Genomic DNA, 16206 nt, shown 5'->3' on the forward strand with positions numbered 1-16206 from the left:
GCATTACTTTATAAGATCATATTAAATGTTAAGTTTTCAGCAGAAGTGCCAGCAGTTGTGGGCCTATTGCAGGAGTGAGTGGGTGACATACTGTCGCCTGCAATGTGCAGGAGGTCAGACTAGATGATCATGATGCCTCCTTTTGGCCTTAAAGTCTGTGAGTCTATAAATACAGCAAAACTTCTAAGGAGATTATTGATCAGTGACTTCTCTGTGAGACTAATACAACGCATAATCCAAAAAACATTGAAGAAAATGAGAATCTTTCATTACTTCAGTAGGTTTTGAACCAGACTCACAGTGTGAATGTATCTGATATGCTGTATCTATGACCACATTCCTGCAATATGCTATGTGTGGGGGTATCCTTCTACCTATAGAGTCTCACTGAAGTCAGTGGGACTGCAAATGGGCACATGACTCTGTGGATCAGAGTACAGGTTTGGAATCTATATAATTAATCGTGACATGTGTGCATTAATTATCAGTTAAAGAGATAGGAATAATTTTTGTAACCCACAAAACTGTTAAGGATCAAATGAAAACATCCATGCTATAAATCTAGTGAAAATATGATTTATGAGAAAAATGAATTCTAAAATTGTATCTCTGATTTTGATGACAGAAACATTATCAGCAAGCTTGGGAAGATGCCAAGATGAAAGATTATGACTTAAAAGCTGATGCCATTTCTATCAAACATGCCAGAGCTTCCAGAGATATTGCGAGTGAGGTACAATCTCTGTTCCCTCCCTTTCATTTCTATGAAAGGCCATGGACATTCATCCTCATATCAAACACAGCAGACAGCTGTATAGCTAGCTAAGCTCAGTTCAAAGCTGTTGTGTACTCACGTCTGAACAGCATGCTGTCTTGTATATTTGCATTATTTTAAATCCTGTCTTGACCCTCTCTTTCTAATAGAACTTAAAGTTTGCTACTGGTAAAATATTAATGATAACTGAACATTGTATTTTGTATTTGTGGTATCAAAGTAGGTTCAGAGAGCTATTTTGCAATACACTGTAACTTTTAGCCACCAAACATTTTCAGTAATTGAAGCACAGACTATATTTCTGCTGCTTCCAATACAGAATTCAAGGATGTTATTTTTGTCATTACTGCTTTCATGTTATCTGTTCAAATCTAAAATGTAGCATTGCTTATAAACCTTACCAAGCAATTGGAATATCTGTGTATTGTAACTAGCGAGGGACTTCTGAAGTATTTTTCTTTTATCATGGTTTTAAACTGTTAAAATAGATGGACCACATTTTCCAGAGTTGTTGGTGATTTGGAGAATCAGTTTTTGGGGGCCCAACGTGAGACACTGGACAGTGGACCTGAATTTCAGAAGTGCTGATCTAGTACCCTTTAAAATCCCTTCCCAAGCTGGACAAACATAAACACTAGTTGCTTCAGAACATGTAGACTTGCAATTTATGACTGTTTCTGCTAATGTTTTACTTTCTATGTTTATTAGTACAAATACAAGGAAACCCACGAGAAACAGAAAGGCCACTATATTGGATGCCGAACTGCAAAGGAAGATCCCAAATTGTCATGGGCTGCACATGTAATGAGGATGCAGAATGACAGAGAGTACAAGAAGGCTTATCACAGTTCAAAGGCTAAGATCAACATACCAGTTGATATGGTGTCTGTCTATGCAGCCAAGGAAGGCCAATTATTAGCGAGTGATGTTGACTACCGTCAGTATTTGCACCAGTGGACATGTCTGCCAGATCAGAATGATGTGATCCAGGCAAGGAAGGCCTATGATCTACAAAGTGATGTAAGTAGGAGTGTACAGTATGTACAAGTTGGGGATGCTCCGTTAGTAACTGTTGAGATATAAGGCTCTGTAGGCACATCAGGGTGACATGATGATAATCACCCCAACGCTTTCTGCAGTTTCTCCTTCCTTCACCAGCTCTTCAGTGGTTGTATTCATTTTTTTCCCCCCCCAAATGTGGGTCCTAGCTGTGAATTCCCACAGTGCTTATTTGTGGTGACTTTGAACATACTTGAACAGTTGCCTTGGTAACACTGTTGTACTTTTTACGCATTAGTAAATTTCTACTGAGTTTGTGCCTATATGTAGGGGAATGTGGTTTGAAAACTGACAAGGATTTGTATGCTTTCTTTGAAGCATTTCTTTTGTGCCTTAGCAATTATGTATCATCAATGAACTCTTTATTACAGAGGGATCATGATGCCAATGCAGCATCTGTTATCAGTCCAGATTATATCTACTTTCAGAATGTCCATTTTAAGAAAGCAAGGAGTGTGCATAAGAAATTAGGAGTCATTGTTGCTGGGTTCCAGGTCTGGCCCTGCTGTGTGATAAGTCCACAAATCAATTTATCTCTCTTGCTTGAATTTGCCATCCACAAAATCATGGAAATAATGTGACTGATTCTCTTTATGAGCATGGGGAGTGCAGGGTAAACCCTCAATGTATGTGTGAGTAGCTGCACCAAAGGAAATATTTTACCCCAGGTGAGGTTTACATTTCAAATCAGCATTTTCTGGAATCTGGATCAATACATCTCCTATCTGGCTCCACTCACTCCTCAGCCACTTTTAAGGTTATGTTGGCTGGCTCCAGGCCCTCTATTCTGCAAACATCATTAGTTTATTCCTTTTCATCCAATAGTAGGCTAACAGGTGGGAAAATAGTTTTTGCAGCTGGGTTGGTAAATTATTATGGTGATTGTTCAAAGCTAAGTTACGAACATATTGAGGGGAGGATTCTTTGAGTATCTTTTTACTTCAGTGACCACCTTCATAGACCTTCCATTTTGATGGCTTTCCCTCTAGATAAGCTCATCAGTCATACAGCATATGGTCACTTGAGAGAGACATGACAAAACCCCTCTTCTCAGAGGCAGTTTCTGCCCAGGATTCTAACTACGTGTTTACCTGGGAAGCAAACTACACAAATTCTGATCCTTGCATTTGGTATATTGCACTGAAAAAGATCAATAAAAATCAATGATTTTTTTTAAATGATTTTTTTTAAATTTAAATTGGATTTTTTTTGTTTAAATTATAGTAGATTTATTGTTTTAAAAATAAACCTGTTTAAAATTAAATCTGAATTTGATACAAAATATATTAAGGCCTAAACGTCTTGTAATCTCTTAAAACATTTATATAAATAATGAATATGCTGAATCCATGAAACGCTATCAAAACCTGTGAGCTAAAGGCTACTTTTTTGTATAAAGAAATAATCAGGGGGAACGTATCTAAATTTTGAGGTCAAGCTTTATAAATATGGCACAAGAGGTCATGTAGTGTATTAAAGACTTGATCCTGTAGGGCACCCAGACATATTTGAATATTTTCCCAGGCTGACCTGAAGTAATCAACTGCAGTCAGTGAATTAAACTGATTCCTCTGTTTAATAAATCGTTTAGTTATAAATATGAAACATATTTTGATAAGAAAATGTTATTTATATGACATTTAAGGTTGTTTTGTTGAGTAAAAATACATTTTATATGGTTTTTTATGTTTAATTAAATTCCAGTTACCATTCTAATGCAGCTCGACACAAATCATGAGCAAAAAATTAATTATCTAGTAATCAAGCAACATTTCATTCATCATTTTCTAACATACTAAAAATGTAAAATGTATAAGAATCTGAAAATATGAATATACAACAGCTGCTTAAATAAATGTATCTAGTTATAGTGTACCCTTGTAGGTCACTAAAAGAAGTTCCAAATCTAGTGTAAAGGCTCTATTTAGTTGTAAATCAACATGTTTGAATGGTTCTATCAGTTAATGAGAATGCACCTTTCTTTAGAAAATAGTTGAAAGACAAATGGAAAAGTTGATTCAAATCGATTATTTAAATTGCGGTTTTCCACTTGGTGATTTAAAATCAATGATTTAAATCACTTTGGTTTAAACCAATCAACCTGTCAATAGTATAAATTAACTTTAAATAAAAGTCAATAAAAGGGAGTTCTGTCTCCAGCTCTAGAGTGTTTAGTATTTTCCTATCTACATTATTTAGTATGGATTAAAATAATGAAGGTATTACTTATGACAGTTATGTTCCTCTCTGACCTTATCTGTCGTAGGCCTTATATAAATCTGACCTGGAATGGCTGCGTGGCATTGGATGGATGCCAAGTGGCTCTGTGGAAGTGAAGAGAGTGAAGAATGCCCAGGACATCCTGAGTGAAAAGATGTACCGCACACCTGTAGAAAGTTTGAAATACACCAATATTGTTGACACTCCAGACGTTCTCCTTGCTAAGACTAATGCTGTGCAAATCAGCCTCGTATGTTACTTCATACTTATAATATAAAATTATTTCAGTGCAATATATAATTAAAGAAAACCTCGCTGCTAAAATGTTAAACTAGTTATTTATATTTTAAGTTAACCTTAGAAGCATTCCAAAAATTTAGACTTTTAGTGTTCATAATTCTGGGTGGACTTTTGGCCCACTGTGCTGTGACGTTATAGAAAAGGACTGGCATATTTACAATATATATAATCTCACAATTTTTTATTTTCATAGTCCAAATACAGAGAAGCTTGGGACAAGGCCAAGACTACGATCCATGTGATGCCAGACACACCAGAAATCAACCTAGCCAGGGCAAATGCTATTCATGTTAGCAACGTAAGTATATCTATAGGATTTCTGTATCTTTTGAATTTTAAGATTCTAAAGTATTTTCAAAACACATAATTTAGCCATGTGAATACCCACTGAAGTCAGTGGGAGAGTCACAGGTTCAGTCCTTATGTGATGCTTTGAACATCCCCCCATTATGAATATAATTTTTATAGTATTTAGACAATTTTTTGAATGTTTAAGTATAACTACTAACAATGCTACCCATGATAATTTCCTGCTATCACATTAAATACTGGCAATATAATGCATTATTGAAGCCAGACATTTTATTGAAATAGGAAAATTGCTAGGACTTACAAACTTCTCCTAAATCTTTACAAACTGACTTTAGTTCAGTTCTGATTGCAGTTCCATAAGCTATACCTTCAGAGTACTGGAAGCAACGCATTATATTTGCAGTAAAGGACCAGGAGACTTCATTTACATCAGAACTTGGCTGAACAATGCACAAGAATAAGTGATAGTGATTTTTTTTAATGTGACTACTTTAAATGCGCAATTGTTTCGCTGATTGCAAATGTAAGAGTGCTAGAAAAATGATGGGCCAATTTTCTGTCTTCACAGAAACTTTATAAAGAAGCTTGGAATGAAGTGAAGATGAGCTGTGATTTTAGGGCAGATGCCATCCCAATTAAATCAGCCAAAGCCTCCAGAGAAATTGCCAGTGATGTAAGTATGGAAAGAGAGCACTTCTAGATCTTCACATCCATTTCTAAAGCCTCAGAAATATTAGTAATTTACACGGTGGTCTTTGCTCTGTATCCAGTATAAATACAAATTAGATCACGAGACGCAGAGAGGACACTATATTGGGACTCCAAGTGCAAGAGAAGATAACAAAATACGATGGGCCCTGCATGCAGCCAAGCTTCATAGTGACCTAGAATACAGGAAACACTTTCAGACGTGGAAGACAAAATGCAGTATACCAGTGGACATGCTTCCCATTGTGGCTGCCAAAAAATGTCAGACTTTGGTCAGTGATATTGATTACCGTAATTACTTGCATCGGTGGACATGTTTGCCAGATCAGAATGATGTCATACAGGCTAAGAAAGCCTATCAACTGCAGAGTGATGTGAGTTAACAAATATTCATATTTTATCTTCTATAATATTGCCTTCTCTGTATAGGTCTACTCCAGCTCTAACTGAAGGCAACAGAAATTTTTCTGCGGAACTGAGTTGGAGTTAGATTGGGCCTTTTATTAGTAGATATATAACTTTAAGCCATTATTATTACTATTGTAGCACATAAGTACAGTATATATAGCTCTCTACCAAACAAACTAAAAGACGGGGTCCTTAAAAGATCTTACATTCAAGTTCAGACAAACACAATACATGAGATAAACATTGGGTCACAGGTTGTAATTCTGTAAATATAAATGCATTAATTTTAAAATGAAAGGGCAAGGTAATATCTTTTATTGGGCCAACTTCTGTTGGTGAGAGAAACAAGCTTTTCGAGCCACTTCTCCAATATCTTGGGACCAACATGGCTACAGCTACACTACATACAATAATTAAGCAGTAAGACAAAAAACTAAATCATTGCTGGGCAAGCATAGCAATAGCATGTATCAGGTGGCCTTATAGTGTATAAATGCAAAGGCAGAAAGATGTTTACCATTTGAGAAATACAAGAGTTGCTTTGAAATTGTCTTTATTTCTACCTAGGGTGCCATATTACTGTTACAAATTGGAATGTATAAACTAAGGGAATACACTTCATCTTGTGCATTTATTGGTCATTACATGCATTGCTTTGGTGCCATGGACATCCAGTGTCTAGACATTTAAAGCCATCTAATAACAAACTCTACTGATCTCATATGAATTAAGTTTTTACAATAAAAACATGTTTAGGGTACAGATGGTCAATATTTAGTTTCTCTGGTTTGAATGGTAAAAGACAGAACACTATTAAAGAACACTACATATAAGTAGTTGGTGAAATAGATTATTGAACTTGGTATAACTTAATTACCATATGTACTTGTTCATTAGTCTGTTCGTTTATAAGCCGACCCTCTAAGATGGATAGGTAAAAATAGTAGAAACTGTATGACCCTTTCATAAGCCGACCATATATTTCAGGGATTGGCAGACTTTGGCTCCTGCCTGTTAGGGTAAGCTGTTAGTGGGCCTGGAAGTTTTGTTTACCTGGAGTGTTCACACACATGGAGCCCCTCAGCTCCCTGTGGCAGCGGTTCACCATTCCCAGCCAATGGTGCTGCTTCCCGCAGCTCCCATTGGCTGGGAATAGTAAACCGTGGCCACTGGGAACTGAGGGGCTCCATGCCTGCCGATGCTCCAGGTAAACAAAATGACAATGTATTAGATATTCAATTCAATGATTCCATAGAGTTTAAAATCAACAAATTTTGGTGTAGACCCGTTTATAAGATGACCCCCACTCTTTGTGTCACTTTTTTACCAAAAATATTCACCTTATGAACGAGTATATAGGGTACTTACCAGATTTAATGCCATGTTTAAAATATGGTGAACTTAGAGATCACATTGATATTAAGCCCAATAATGTTCACCTGAAAATCAGTGGATGTGAAAGATGAGCAGGATCAGACCTGTTATTTATGAAACTAACCGTGTTGGGCAGAAAACTCAAACTAAAGACATGGATTCTGTTTTGTCTCCACAGGCTGTTTACAAATCTGATTTGGAATGGCTACGTGGAATTGGGTGGATGCCAAATGACTCTGTTGGAATCAACCATGTCAAGCATGTCCAAGATCTCCTGAATGAGGTAATTATTAAGTATAAGTGTTAAATATTCATGTGTGTTTATAACTGCAGGTATTTGTAATTTGCAAATGCATCAACATTTTACTTTTATTGTAATTTTTGTAATAAAAAGCTGGATCTTTCCACTATATTTGTCTTGCATTGGCTTGTAAATTAATTCTGGTCTTCCATGTAGCTTTTCTTTTTCACTTTTTAGATGGGATTGTTTTATTTGGGTAGAAGGTACTGTAATACAATTATTATTCCATTGTTTTGCCCTTTTACAGAGAAAGTACCGCACAAAAGCTGAAACTCTCAAGTTTACTCCAGTGGCTGACAGGGTTGATTATATCACGGCAAAACAAAGTGGTGAAATTCGGAGTGATGTAAGTATATTGGTTTATTTTTGGGCTATTAAATGTATCTGTAAAACTTTGTCTTTAAAAGGAAAAAAACTAATCCAGACCTCATTCTGGCCCAATGCCTGTGGATTCCTTGAATTTGTGGGACTGATATGAGTATTGCTGAACTCATCCACCTCCTTTGTGCTGAAAGGGACTGGTTTCTAAGGAAGAGTGATCCCTCCCAACCATTGTGAACTTTCCAATATGAGGCACTCAACAGTCCCTTCACCAGCCAGGACAGAAGGCCAGCATATGAGGAGTTGGCCAGTGGGCTTGACATAACCCGCCCCTCTACCCATGAGAGCATGCACCTTTTATTCAATGTGCCTCCCACTGGAAGAGAATAGGCCAATATCAGCTTTTTATTTCCTGCACCAGTTCGAATTGGAACATGCCTCCAAAGGTACATGGCTTTGTACCATGATCCTGGAGTTGCCTTTAATACATAACTTCCTCCATTCTTTAATGTCTCTCTGTGTGGTTGGTGTCTTGTGTGAATTTGGCCTTGAAAATGTTGACAATAATAATCCTTATAAATTATTTCATATATATAATTGTGGTCTTGATGTTACATTTTCTAAATGTTGTGATGACCTTACAATGCATTTATTCCATAAATCTTTTTTTGCAGATTAAATACCACCAAGACTGGAATGCCATCAAGTCAAATTATACTCTAACAGACACGCCACAGCAAGAAATGGCCCGAGAGGCAGCCAGAATTCTTAACCAGGTATGTGTTCACCACCAGGAAATACTTGATCATCTGACAATTTGTAGTCACATTAATAACTTACTAGGAGAATGTATAATATTTGAACCGATTGACTTTCTAAGAATGTCCTGGAGTCAGAATCTCAGCTTCTAATATTGTATATGGTCACATATCCATAGAAGGAGTGATAGTTATAGTGGTTTTATTCTTGGTTTTAACTTTCTTTCATGTTTTATTTCCTACAGAACCTATACAAGGAAAGCTGGGAAAAAGTGAAATCTACTGGTTATCTTTTACCTCCTGATGCTGTGCAGCTTCGTCATGCTAAGCACTCTGGTGATGTCCAAAGTGAGGTAAGGATGTTTTTTTAGGTAATCACATGACTTCAGCAGGAGACTACTTGGGGCCTGGCAAACCTGCAAACCCGCAACCTCAACAATTTATATTCAAAAGGCTTCAGTGGGAGCCAAACCCTAGCTTTGTTTCAGTGATCTCCAGGCCACTGCCCTCCAGCTGTCTCTGGTATCAACCTTGTTTTATTTAATATAGGGGTATTGCTGGCTAAGGTCCAGGTTCTGATACATTTACAGAATCTGGCCCGAGAGAATAGCGAAAGCTCTGATAGTGTGTAAAGGTGAGGGCCTTCAGGTGTGCCCCCACCTTAATTTCTCCAACTAGAGCAGCAGGAGATTCAGTCCAGGGCAAGGAGAAGCTGACACACATTAATCAGACACAATGGTCCCTTCTAATAAACAGTTCGTCAGGCCCTGGATTTAGGTTCCCCAAACTTACAATCCTCACCCAATTCTCCGAGTCAGGTTAGGCTTGTCTCCTAGTGTCTGAGAGAGCAACTGCCACCAACTACAGTCTGTCTGGCTTCTCCTCTCTCCCTCCTGCTCTGCTTCTTCTTCTTCTTTATATAATTGAGCCCCTCAGGGAAGAGCCTCCGTGATGATCTCCAGGTTGTAGATTCCAAGCTGTCCCTTAAAGAGATGCTGTCCTTTTCCCCATACACCCTTGCCTGTAGTGCAGTAGGTGGAATTCTGTTGACCATCTTTAGGAGTATAAGAGACTTTGTCATGAACAATCTGTAAGATCAAATACACCACAAGTATTTTGGCATAAAATACATACTGAATATATTATGTGATTGCTTCTCGATAGCTGAATATGCACATTTCTAAATAAAAGAAGTAACATTGCTTAGAGTTGAATTTTCAATACAGCTTGGCAAACTATTGATGCCATTTTCAAATTCTTTTTTTCAAACTATTTGCAAAGCTATGGTTATATGCAAATGTGAGCAAAGTAATTGCAAGGTGTTCTAGTTGTGCTGAAGAAGTTGCTGTATCCCCTGTTTAAAACATGGCAGAAAATTAAGCTGAAAAGTAGCATTGCCATTAAAGAGGAAGGAATATATATCCTAACATTATCCCTCACCTCATCCTATAGTATATGTATACTGGAATGCCCTGAAAATTGAAATGTAGTTAGCAGCACATTGCTTATATAATAGAGTTCCATTTATTCCTGATGTTGAAGAAAACATAGATTTTACAGGGTAGAAAGAGAAGAAACAGGTTTAGTTGTGTTCAGTTCACTATTCAGTGCTGATATTTAAATATTTTTTCTCCCCCCTTGCCAGCTGCAATATAAAGCTGAGTATGTTAATCACAGAGGTCACTATGTTGGTGTTCCCAGTATGAGAGATGATCCCAAGCTGGTGTGGTTTGAGCATGCAGGCCAGATCCAGAATGACAGATTGTACAAATCAGCTTATCACAAATCAAAGTCCAATATTAACATTCCCGCGGATATGATATCAGTCTTGGCGGCCAAGGAATGCCAGACATTGGTCAGTGATATTGATTATCGGCAATACCTACACGAATGGACGTGTCACCCTGACCAGAATGATTGCATCCAGGCAAGGAAGGCCTATGATCTACAGAGTGATGTAAGTGATTTCCCTTATTTATATTACATGATTTTGATTCTTTGCGGGTTTATGTACATGGCCTGTACCACGTAAGCTTAAAAAAGTGAAAGATTTCTCTTTAGTTTAACTCATGCATTTGTCTATATAATATGTATATTTCTTTGCATTTGTTTTCATGTTTTCAGAATATCTATAAATCTGATCTGGAATGGATCCGGGGTTGTGGGTGGATGCCTTTGGATTCAGTGGAACATAGGAAAGTTAAGAAAGCCCAAGAGTTAATAGATAAGGTGAGTGAAAGTTTTCACAAATACAAATTTCCCTCCTATTTCCAGTGCATGGTATTTAAGAAGATTTTGTCATCTCTTTTTGCAGAGAGCCTATACGAAAGAAGCCCTTGATAACTATTCCCATTTCACAAGTGTGGTTGATACTCCAGACATTGTTTTGGCGAAGATCAACTCAGTCAATCAGAGTGATGTAAGCATTATTTTTTTTGGAAACTGTAATAATGTATTAGCAAAATTATTAGATGGTTTGATTATTACTGCTAGGATGGGGTCTATAGTTAATATATGAATGCTGCAGTTTTGTTTGGTAAAAGTGTTAAATAAGTGAGCAACACAATATTACTGTATCATTACATTTTGCATTTTTAAAGAAAATTTAAGATCTCCAATAATCATAGTCTCTATACATTTTGCTTAAATTATTAAAAAAAAATTAGTCCTGTTCTGGGTGAAGCCAGTGTAGTACACTGGCTTAATTTATAGAACACCTACTAAAATATTTCTGCAGATCAAGAGTTTTCATTCCATTAGAGTAATGTATGAAATTTTTGATGAACCATTATGATGATACTTGCCTAGGTCCCAGAATGACTGATATGCACTAAATAACATAATTCAGATAAGGTAGTGCAAATGGGTGTAAATGCCTGTTTCTCATAAGCTGACCAATCAACGAATTCATTTCCTATAAGTCATTAACACAGTCTTTATTTTCTTCTTTAGCTGAAATACAAAGAAACATTTAACCTTGATAGAGGCCACTTCATTGGTTCTGATGACACTCCAGCATTGAACCACACCAGAGAGATGTCTAAGCTCTATAGTGATGTAAGATTTGGTAAACGGCATGTCTAACTGACTAAACTTATATTATATATTAATGTTAACTGTAATTTCCCAGTGGATAGCACACTGGACTAGGACTAAGGAGGCCTGAGTTCCGTTACAGGCTCTCCTACTGGCCTTCTGAGTTACCTTGTGCAAGTAACTTCCCTTCTGTGTCCCATCTATAAAGTAGGGATAATAGTACTTACCTTCCTTTGTAGAGTGCTTTGAGATCTACTGATGAAAAGTGTTCTACACTGGCTATATGTATTATTATTCTAAATATTTTGCATGTAGAAAAATGTTTTAGATTTTGTGAAATATCTGGATATGTTACTGGTGAAACTTAGTTTTATTTACTGCTTAAAGGCCAAATTGTGAACCCTTTATTCACATTGTTGAGCAGTTACCCATGTGAGTAGTTCCATTAACTTTAATGGGTGAGTAGCTATACCTGCTGGGGTCAGTAACTGCTCATCGATACGAGTAAAGGTTTTACAGTCCAGCCCTAAATTATGTTTATAGTATTTAAGATATGTTAAACATCTGTCTGGAAAACACTTCCCACGTAGTGAGGCTATCATAAATAAATACTAATAATAGGACTTGGCAGGTTTGCATGTTTGTGAGGCATACGTCTTGATATAAATCTTTTCCAGTTCCAGGTAGTGCTTTAATACCAGGCTTCCTATTTAAATTATGAAAGGGGGATATCAATATTAGAGGCCAGAGCCCCAAATGAGGAAAGCAGTGTTATTCAAGTATGAAAACAAAGTTAAGCTTGTGCTCAAGTGCTTTATTGTATTGGGACTGAGATTCTGATCCATTATTCACACTGAAAAACACCTTCCTTGGTGAGTGATCCCTCTGACTTCAGTGGGGCCGTTTTTGGAGTAAGGTACTTCTCAGTAAGAAGGGAAGAAGCTGATGCTACATATTTTGCCAGTGTGGTATGTTTACTGGAAAATATGCTGTACGTTTAATCAAAACTTACATATGTTTTCTTTGACTAGAAACGATATAAGCATTCATGGGAAACTGGTAAGGCCATAGGCTATACTTTGCCTCCAGAGTACATCCCTATCGTTGGAGCTAAGCATGCTGATTATATTAACAGTGAGGTTAGTATGAATCTTCTTTTAATTATATCCCACATATCTTTTTTTTGTATGGGCATTGCTTATTTTAATGATCTCAACAATTTCCATGTGAATGTTTTGCAGCTTAAATACAAAGAGTTCTATGAGAAGCAGAAGGGCCATTACCTGGCTGGGAAGCATATCTCCGAATTCCCCAGTGTTGTTCATTCTCTAGCTTTCCAAAAACTAAGGAGTGCGGTGAGGGTTTTTTCTCTTTTCCATATTTAGTGTGTGCCTAACTCTGATCCTACAACCCTCCCATGAGGGATTTGCACATAAAAGGCATTTAAGATTTAACATCTAGCTAATATTACTGTATTGATGAAATCAAAACATTATTTTATATTGGCATATCTTTTTCTGAGCCATAGGTATTTAGCTGGGAATAAACAATTATATATGAAACTAGGAAACTAAAAGGAGAGGTAATGAAAGATTAGATACATTAGAATAGAAAAAACATAAGCTTTTACTGTTTCCCATTTACTCCTGGGAGAATTTTACACCACTGCGCATGCGCAGAGTTAAAGTCCCGCTCAGATTTCTTTGCTTCCCTGCAGAAAATGAGTTTCTGACAGCAAAGCAAAGGGAAGCTGCAAAAGAAGTCACACATCACTTCCTAGAAGCGAATGTACAATGTTTTAGGCACCCAGAGCAGCTGGCGGAGAGGTAAATCACCACGGGGCTGGGGACACCCCAGCCAGTGGCTCCTACCCTGAGCCAGGATCAGCTGGTAGTCCCGGCTGGGCTGGAGGCAGAAGAGGATGGGACTTCCTCTTACCCTGCAAGGAGTGGCTGGGGCTGTGTCGGACCCACCCCCAGAAAACAGTGCTCTTACTCACAAGAAATGTTGTTTTCCAGCTTCGTAGATTAGAAGTGGTAGCTGGAGTTTAGGACTGCTTTTACAGTAACTCGTTACTTAGTCGTCCCAGTTAACATTGTTTCATTGTTACGTTACTGAACAATGGGTAGGGTTCTGTGGCCTGCTTTGTGCAGGAGGTCAGACTAGATGATCACATTGGTCCCGTCTGACCTTAAAGTCTATGAGTCTAATTAGGGAACATGCTCGTTTAAAGTTGCTCAAAGCTCCCTTATAACATTGTTTGGCAGCTGCCTGCTTTGTTCACTGCATGCAGGAAGAGCAGCCTGTTTGAGCTAGCTGGTGGGAGCTGGGAACCAGGGCCAGCTCCAGGCACCAGCGAAGAAAGCAGGCGCTTGGGGCGGCCAATGGAAAGGGGTGGCACATCTGGGTCTTCTGCAGCAATTCGGCGGCAGGTCCCTCAGTCCCTCTCTTCCTCTTTGAGCTGCCACTGAAGTGCCACCAAAGAGAAAGAGAGGGAGCGAAGGACTTGCTGCCGAAGAACGGAGCGGCGTGACTGAGCTGCCGCCGAAAAGCTGCTGATGGTCTTCTCCCCCCCACATCCCGGTCCACTGCTTCGGGCAGCAGAAAAGCTGGAACTGGCCCTGCTTGGAACCAGGGTGAACCAGCAGCCCCCCTATCAGCTCTCCACTCCCGTAAGTTCCCTGTGCTAGCAATTGCCTGGCAGTTCAGCTGTCCCTGCCCCACTGCCGTGTGCTGCTCCTGCCCTCTGCCTTGGAGCTGCTCCCGGGAACTTCCTGCTTGCTGTGCAGAGGGGAGGGGGAGAAGGAGGGCCTAATGTCAGGGTGTCCTCTTCCCCCACTCCTGTACCTTATCTCCACAGAGAAGGGAAGGGGGACATGATAAAGCCTAGGACAGAGGGAGCTTGCTGGTAGCACTTGCTATCTCAACTTGCTGATCTACTTTAAAAGGCAATGTACTTAAGAGTAGGGTCAGCATACTGAAAGAGGCAATGCATGTCTCTCTCTCACACATGGTGTATGTCCCTGTCTCCCCTCCCTCTATTCGTGCTGCCTTGTAGAGCATGAGGCTAGATTAACAACAGCATGTTAATCCTTGAGGGCTCAGCCAAGTGCTAGTTCATCATTTAGCAGTAAGGCATTCGCTGGGAAATCCCTCCCTCTTCCACCCTCTGACTTCACCACCTCAACCAAGCTTCACAATCACCCTTGTTGTGTACAGTATTAAATTGTTTGTTTAAAACTTATGCTGTGTGTGTATCTATGTATATGTATATATATACACACACACACATATTATATATATAGAGAGAGAGAGGGAGTCTTTTGTCTAGCGAAAAAAAATTCCCTGGAACCTAACTCCCTGCCCTTTACATTAATTCCTATGGGGAAATTGGATTCGCTTAACATCGTTCCACTTAAAGTTACATTTTTCAGGAACATAGCTACAACATTAAATGAGGAGTTACTGTACCTCAAAGTCTCATGCATTTTTTAACCAGCTGTGTGAATCTAACAGGACAAGGGCCACTCCTTCTCTTATAGCACTCCAGTAGAATTAATTTTAAACATTTTAATTTAATAAATATTTCTTCAGCATTATAGGCTCAGTCCTGATCCCACTGCAGTCAATGGGAGTTTGTCATTGAGTTGAAAAGGTGCTGGATTAGACCCTGTGATATAGCTCTGTTTCTAGTCAGAACTGTGCCTGAAAAATACACATTTTTACTCTCTCCCCTGTCCCCCATATTTCCTTTCCAGCTGGCCTACAGAAAGAATTATGAGGACACCAAGGCAAACGTCCATATTCCAAGTGACATGTTGAATCACCTGTTGGCTAAAAAGTGTCAATATATCCTCAGTGATCTTGAGTACCGAACCTACCTCCACCAGTGGAATTGTTCACCTGAAGAAAATGATGTTGTTCTGGCCAAGAAAGCCCAGGAGATTTTGAGTGATGTATGTACCCTGTTTAGTCATTCCAAGTTCGGGTAGCTTCACAGCCTTCTGGCTAAATTACCTTTAAAAAAAAAAGTAGTTATATGTGAAATTAATAACTGCTTCCAAATTGCTTAATAACATCATTTAATTGAATCAGCCATAATGTTCAGGGGGGCTTTAAACAATTTCTCAAAGGATTTTTCTGAGCTTGTTATTTATTATTTGGTTTGAAAATTGGAAAAAAGGTTAAAATGTACAGGCCTAATCCAAGTCCACTGGAGTCCACATTTGTTTTTTTTTCCTATTGCCTTCAGTGAGCTTTGGGTAAGGTCGTACAGAAACATACAAACCTGACTTGCCCAAGCATGCCAGTAGCTTCTAACGACTAGGGTTGGTGTAGGAGGCATGTTGGGATTACAAGATGTGGTCAAAGCACTGCAGCACTGCAGTGATCCTCAGGCATTATAACGCTCCCTTTGGAATGCTCTCACTTACAACGGGGCCAAAACAGCTCCCAGAAGCTCCTGGAATCAAAAGAGTGCAAAAGTGGTTTACCTGTGCCCTGCCACCTTTGGGTGCTGCACCAAAGACAGGGATCAAAGTCTAGTACACTGGTACAACTGACCAAACAGGTTGGAACGCACTGGCTTAGTTGACCATACAATTGTACTATTAAATCAATATGAAATGGTCCTT

The 16206-nt window shown here is 38.7% G+C and overlaps 1 protein-coding gene across 50 annotated transcripts in view; it reads left to right on the forward strand.

The window, feature by feature from the left end:
- NEB (nebulin) overlaps positions 1-16206 on the forward strand; it is a 193599-nt gene that overhangs the window by 116238 nt on the left and 61155 nt on the right. For 48 of the 50 annotated variants that reach the window (XM_050969087.1, XM_050969101.1, XM_050969094.1 and 45 more), the window contains 17 exons: positions 626-733; positions 1484-1795; positions 4101-4304; positions 4548-4652; positions 5235-5339; positions 5437-5748; positions 7335-7439; positions 7705-7803; positions 8453-8554; positions 8782-8889; positions 10182-10493; positions 10661-10765; positions 10851-10955; positions 11489-11593; positions 12604-12711; positions 12814-12927; positions 15331-15528. In XM_050969087.1, the coding sequence (XP_050825044.1) occupies positions 626-733; positions 1484-1795; positions 4101-4304; positions 4548-4652; positions 5235-5339; positions 5437-5748; positions 7335-7439; positions 7705-7803; positions 8453-8554; positions 8782-8889; positions 10182-10493; positions 10661-10765; positions 10851-10955; positions 11489-11593; positions 12604-12711; positions 12814-12927; positions 15331-15528 (2607 nt within the window). The remainder of the gene's footprint in view (positions 1-625; positions 734-1483; positions 1796-4100; positions 4305-4547; positions 4653-5234; positions 5340-5436; positions 5749-7334; positions 7440-7704; positions 7804-8452; positions 8555-8781; positions 8890-10181; positions 10494-10660; positions 10766-10850; positions 10956-11488; positions 11594-12603; positions 12712-12813; positions 12928-15330; positions 15529-16206) is intronic. The other 2 variants (XM_050969131.1, XM_050969136.1) reach the window with 2 other exon arrangements.

Source organism: Gopherus flavomarginatus, chromosome 10 (assembly GCF_025201925.1).
Source record: "Gopherus flavomarginatus isolate rGopFla2 chromosome 10, rGopFla2.mat.asm, whole genome shotgun sequence".
NCBI lineage: Eukaryota > Metazoa > Chordata > Testudines > Testudinidae > Gopherus > Gopherus flavomarginatus.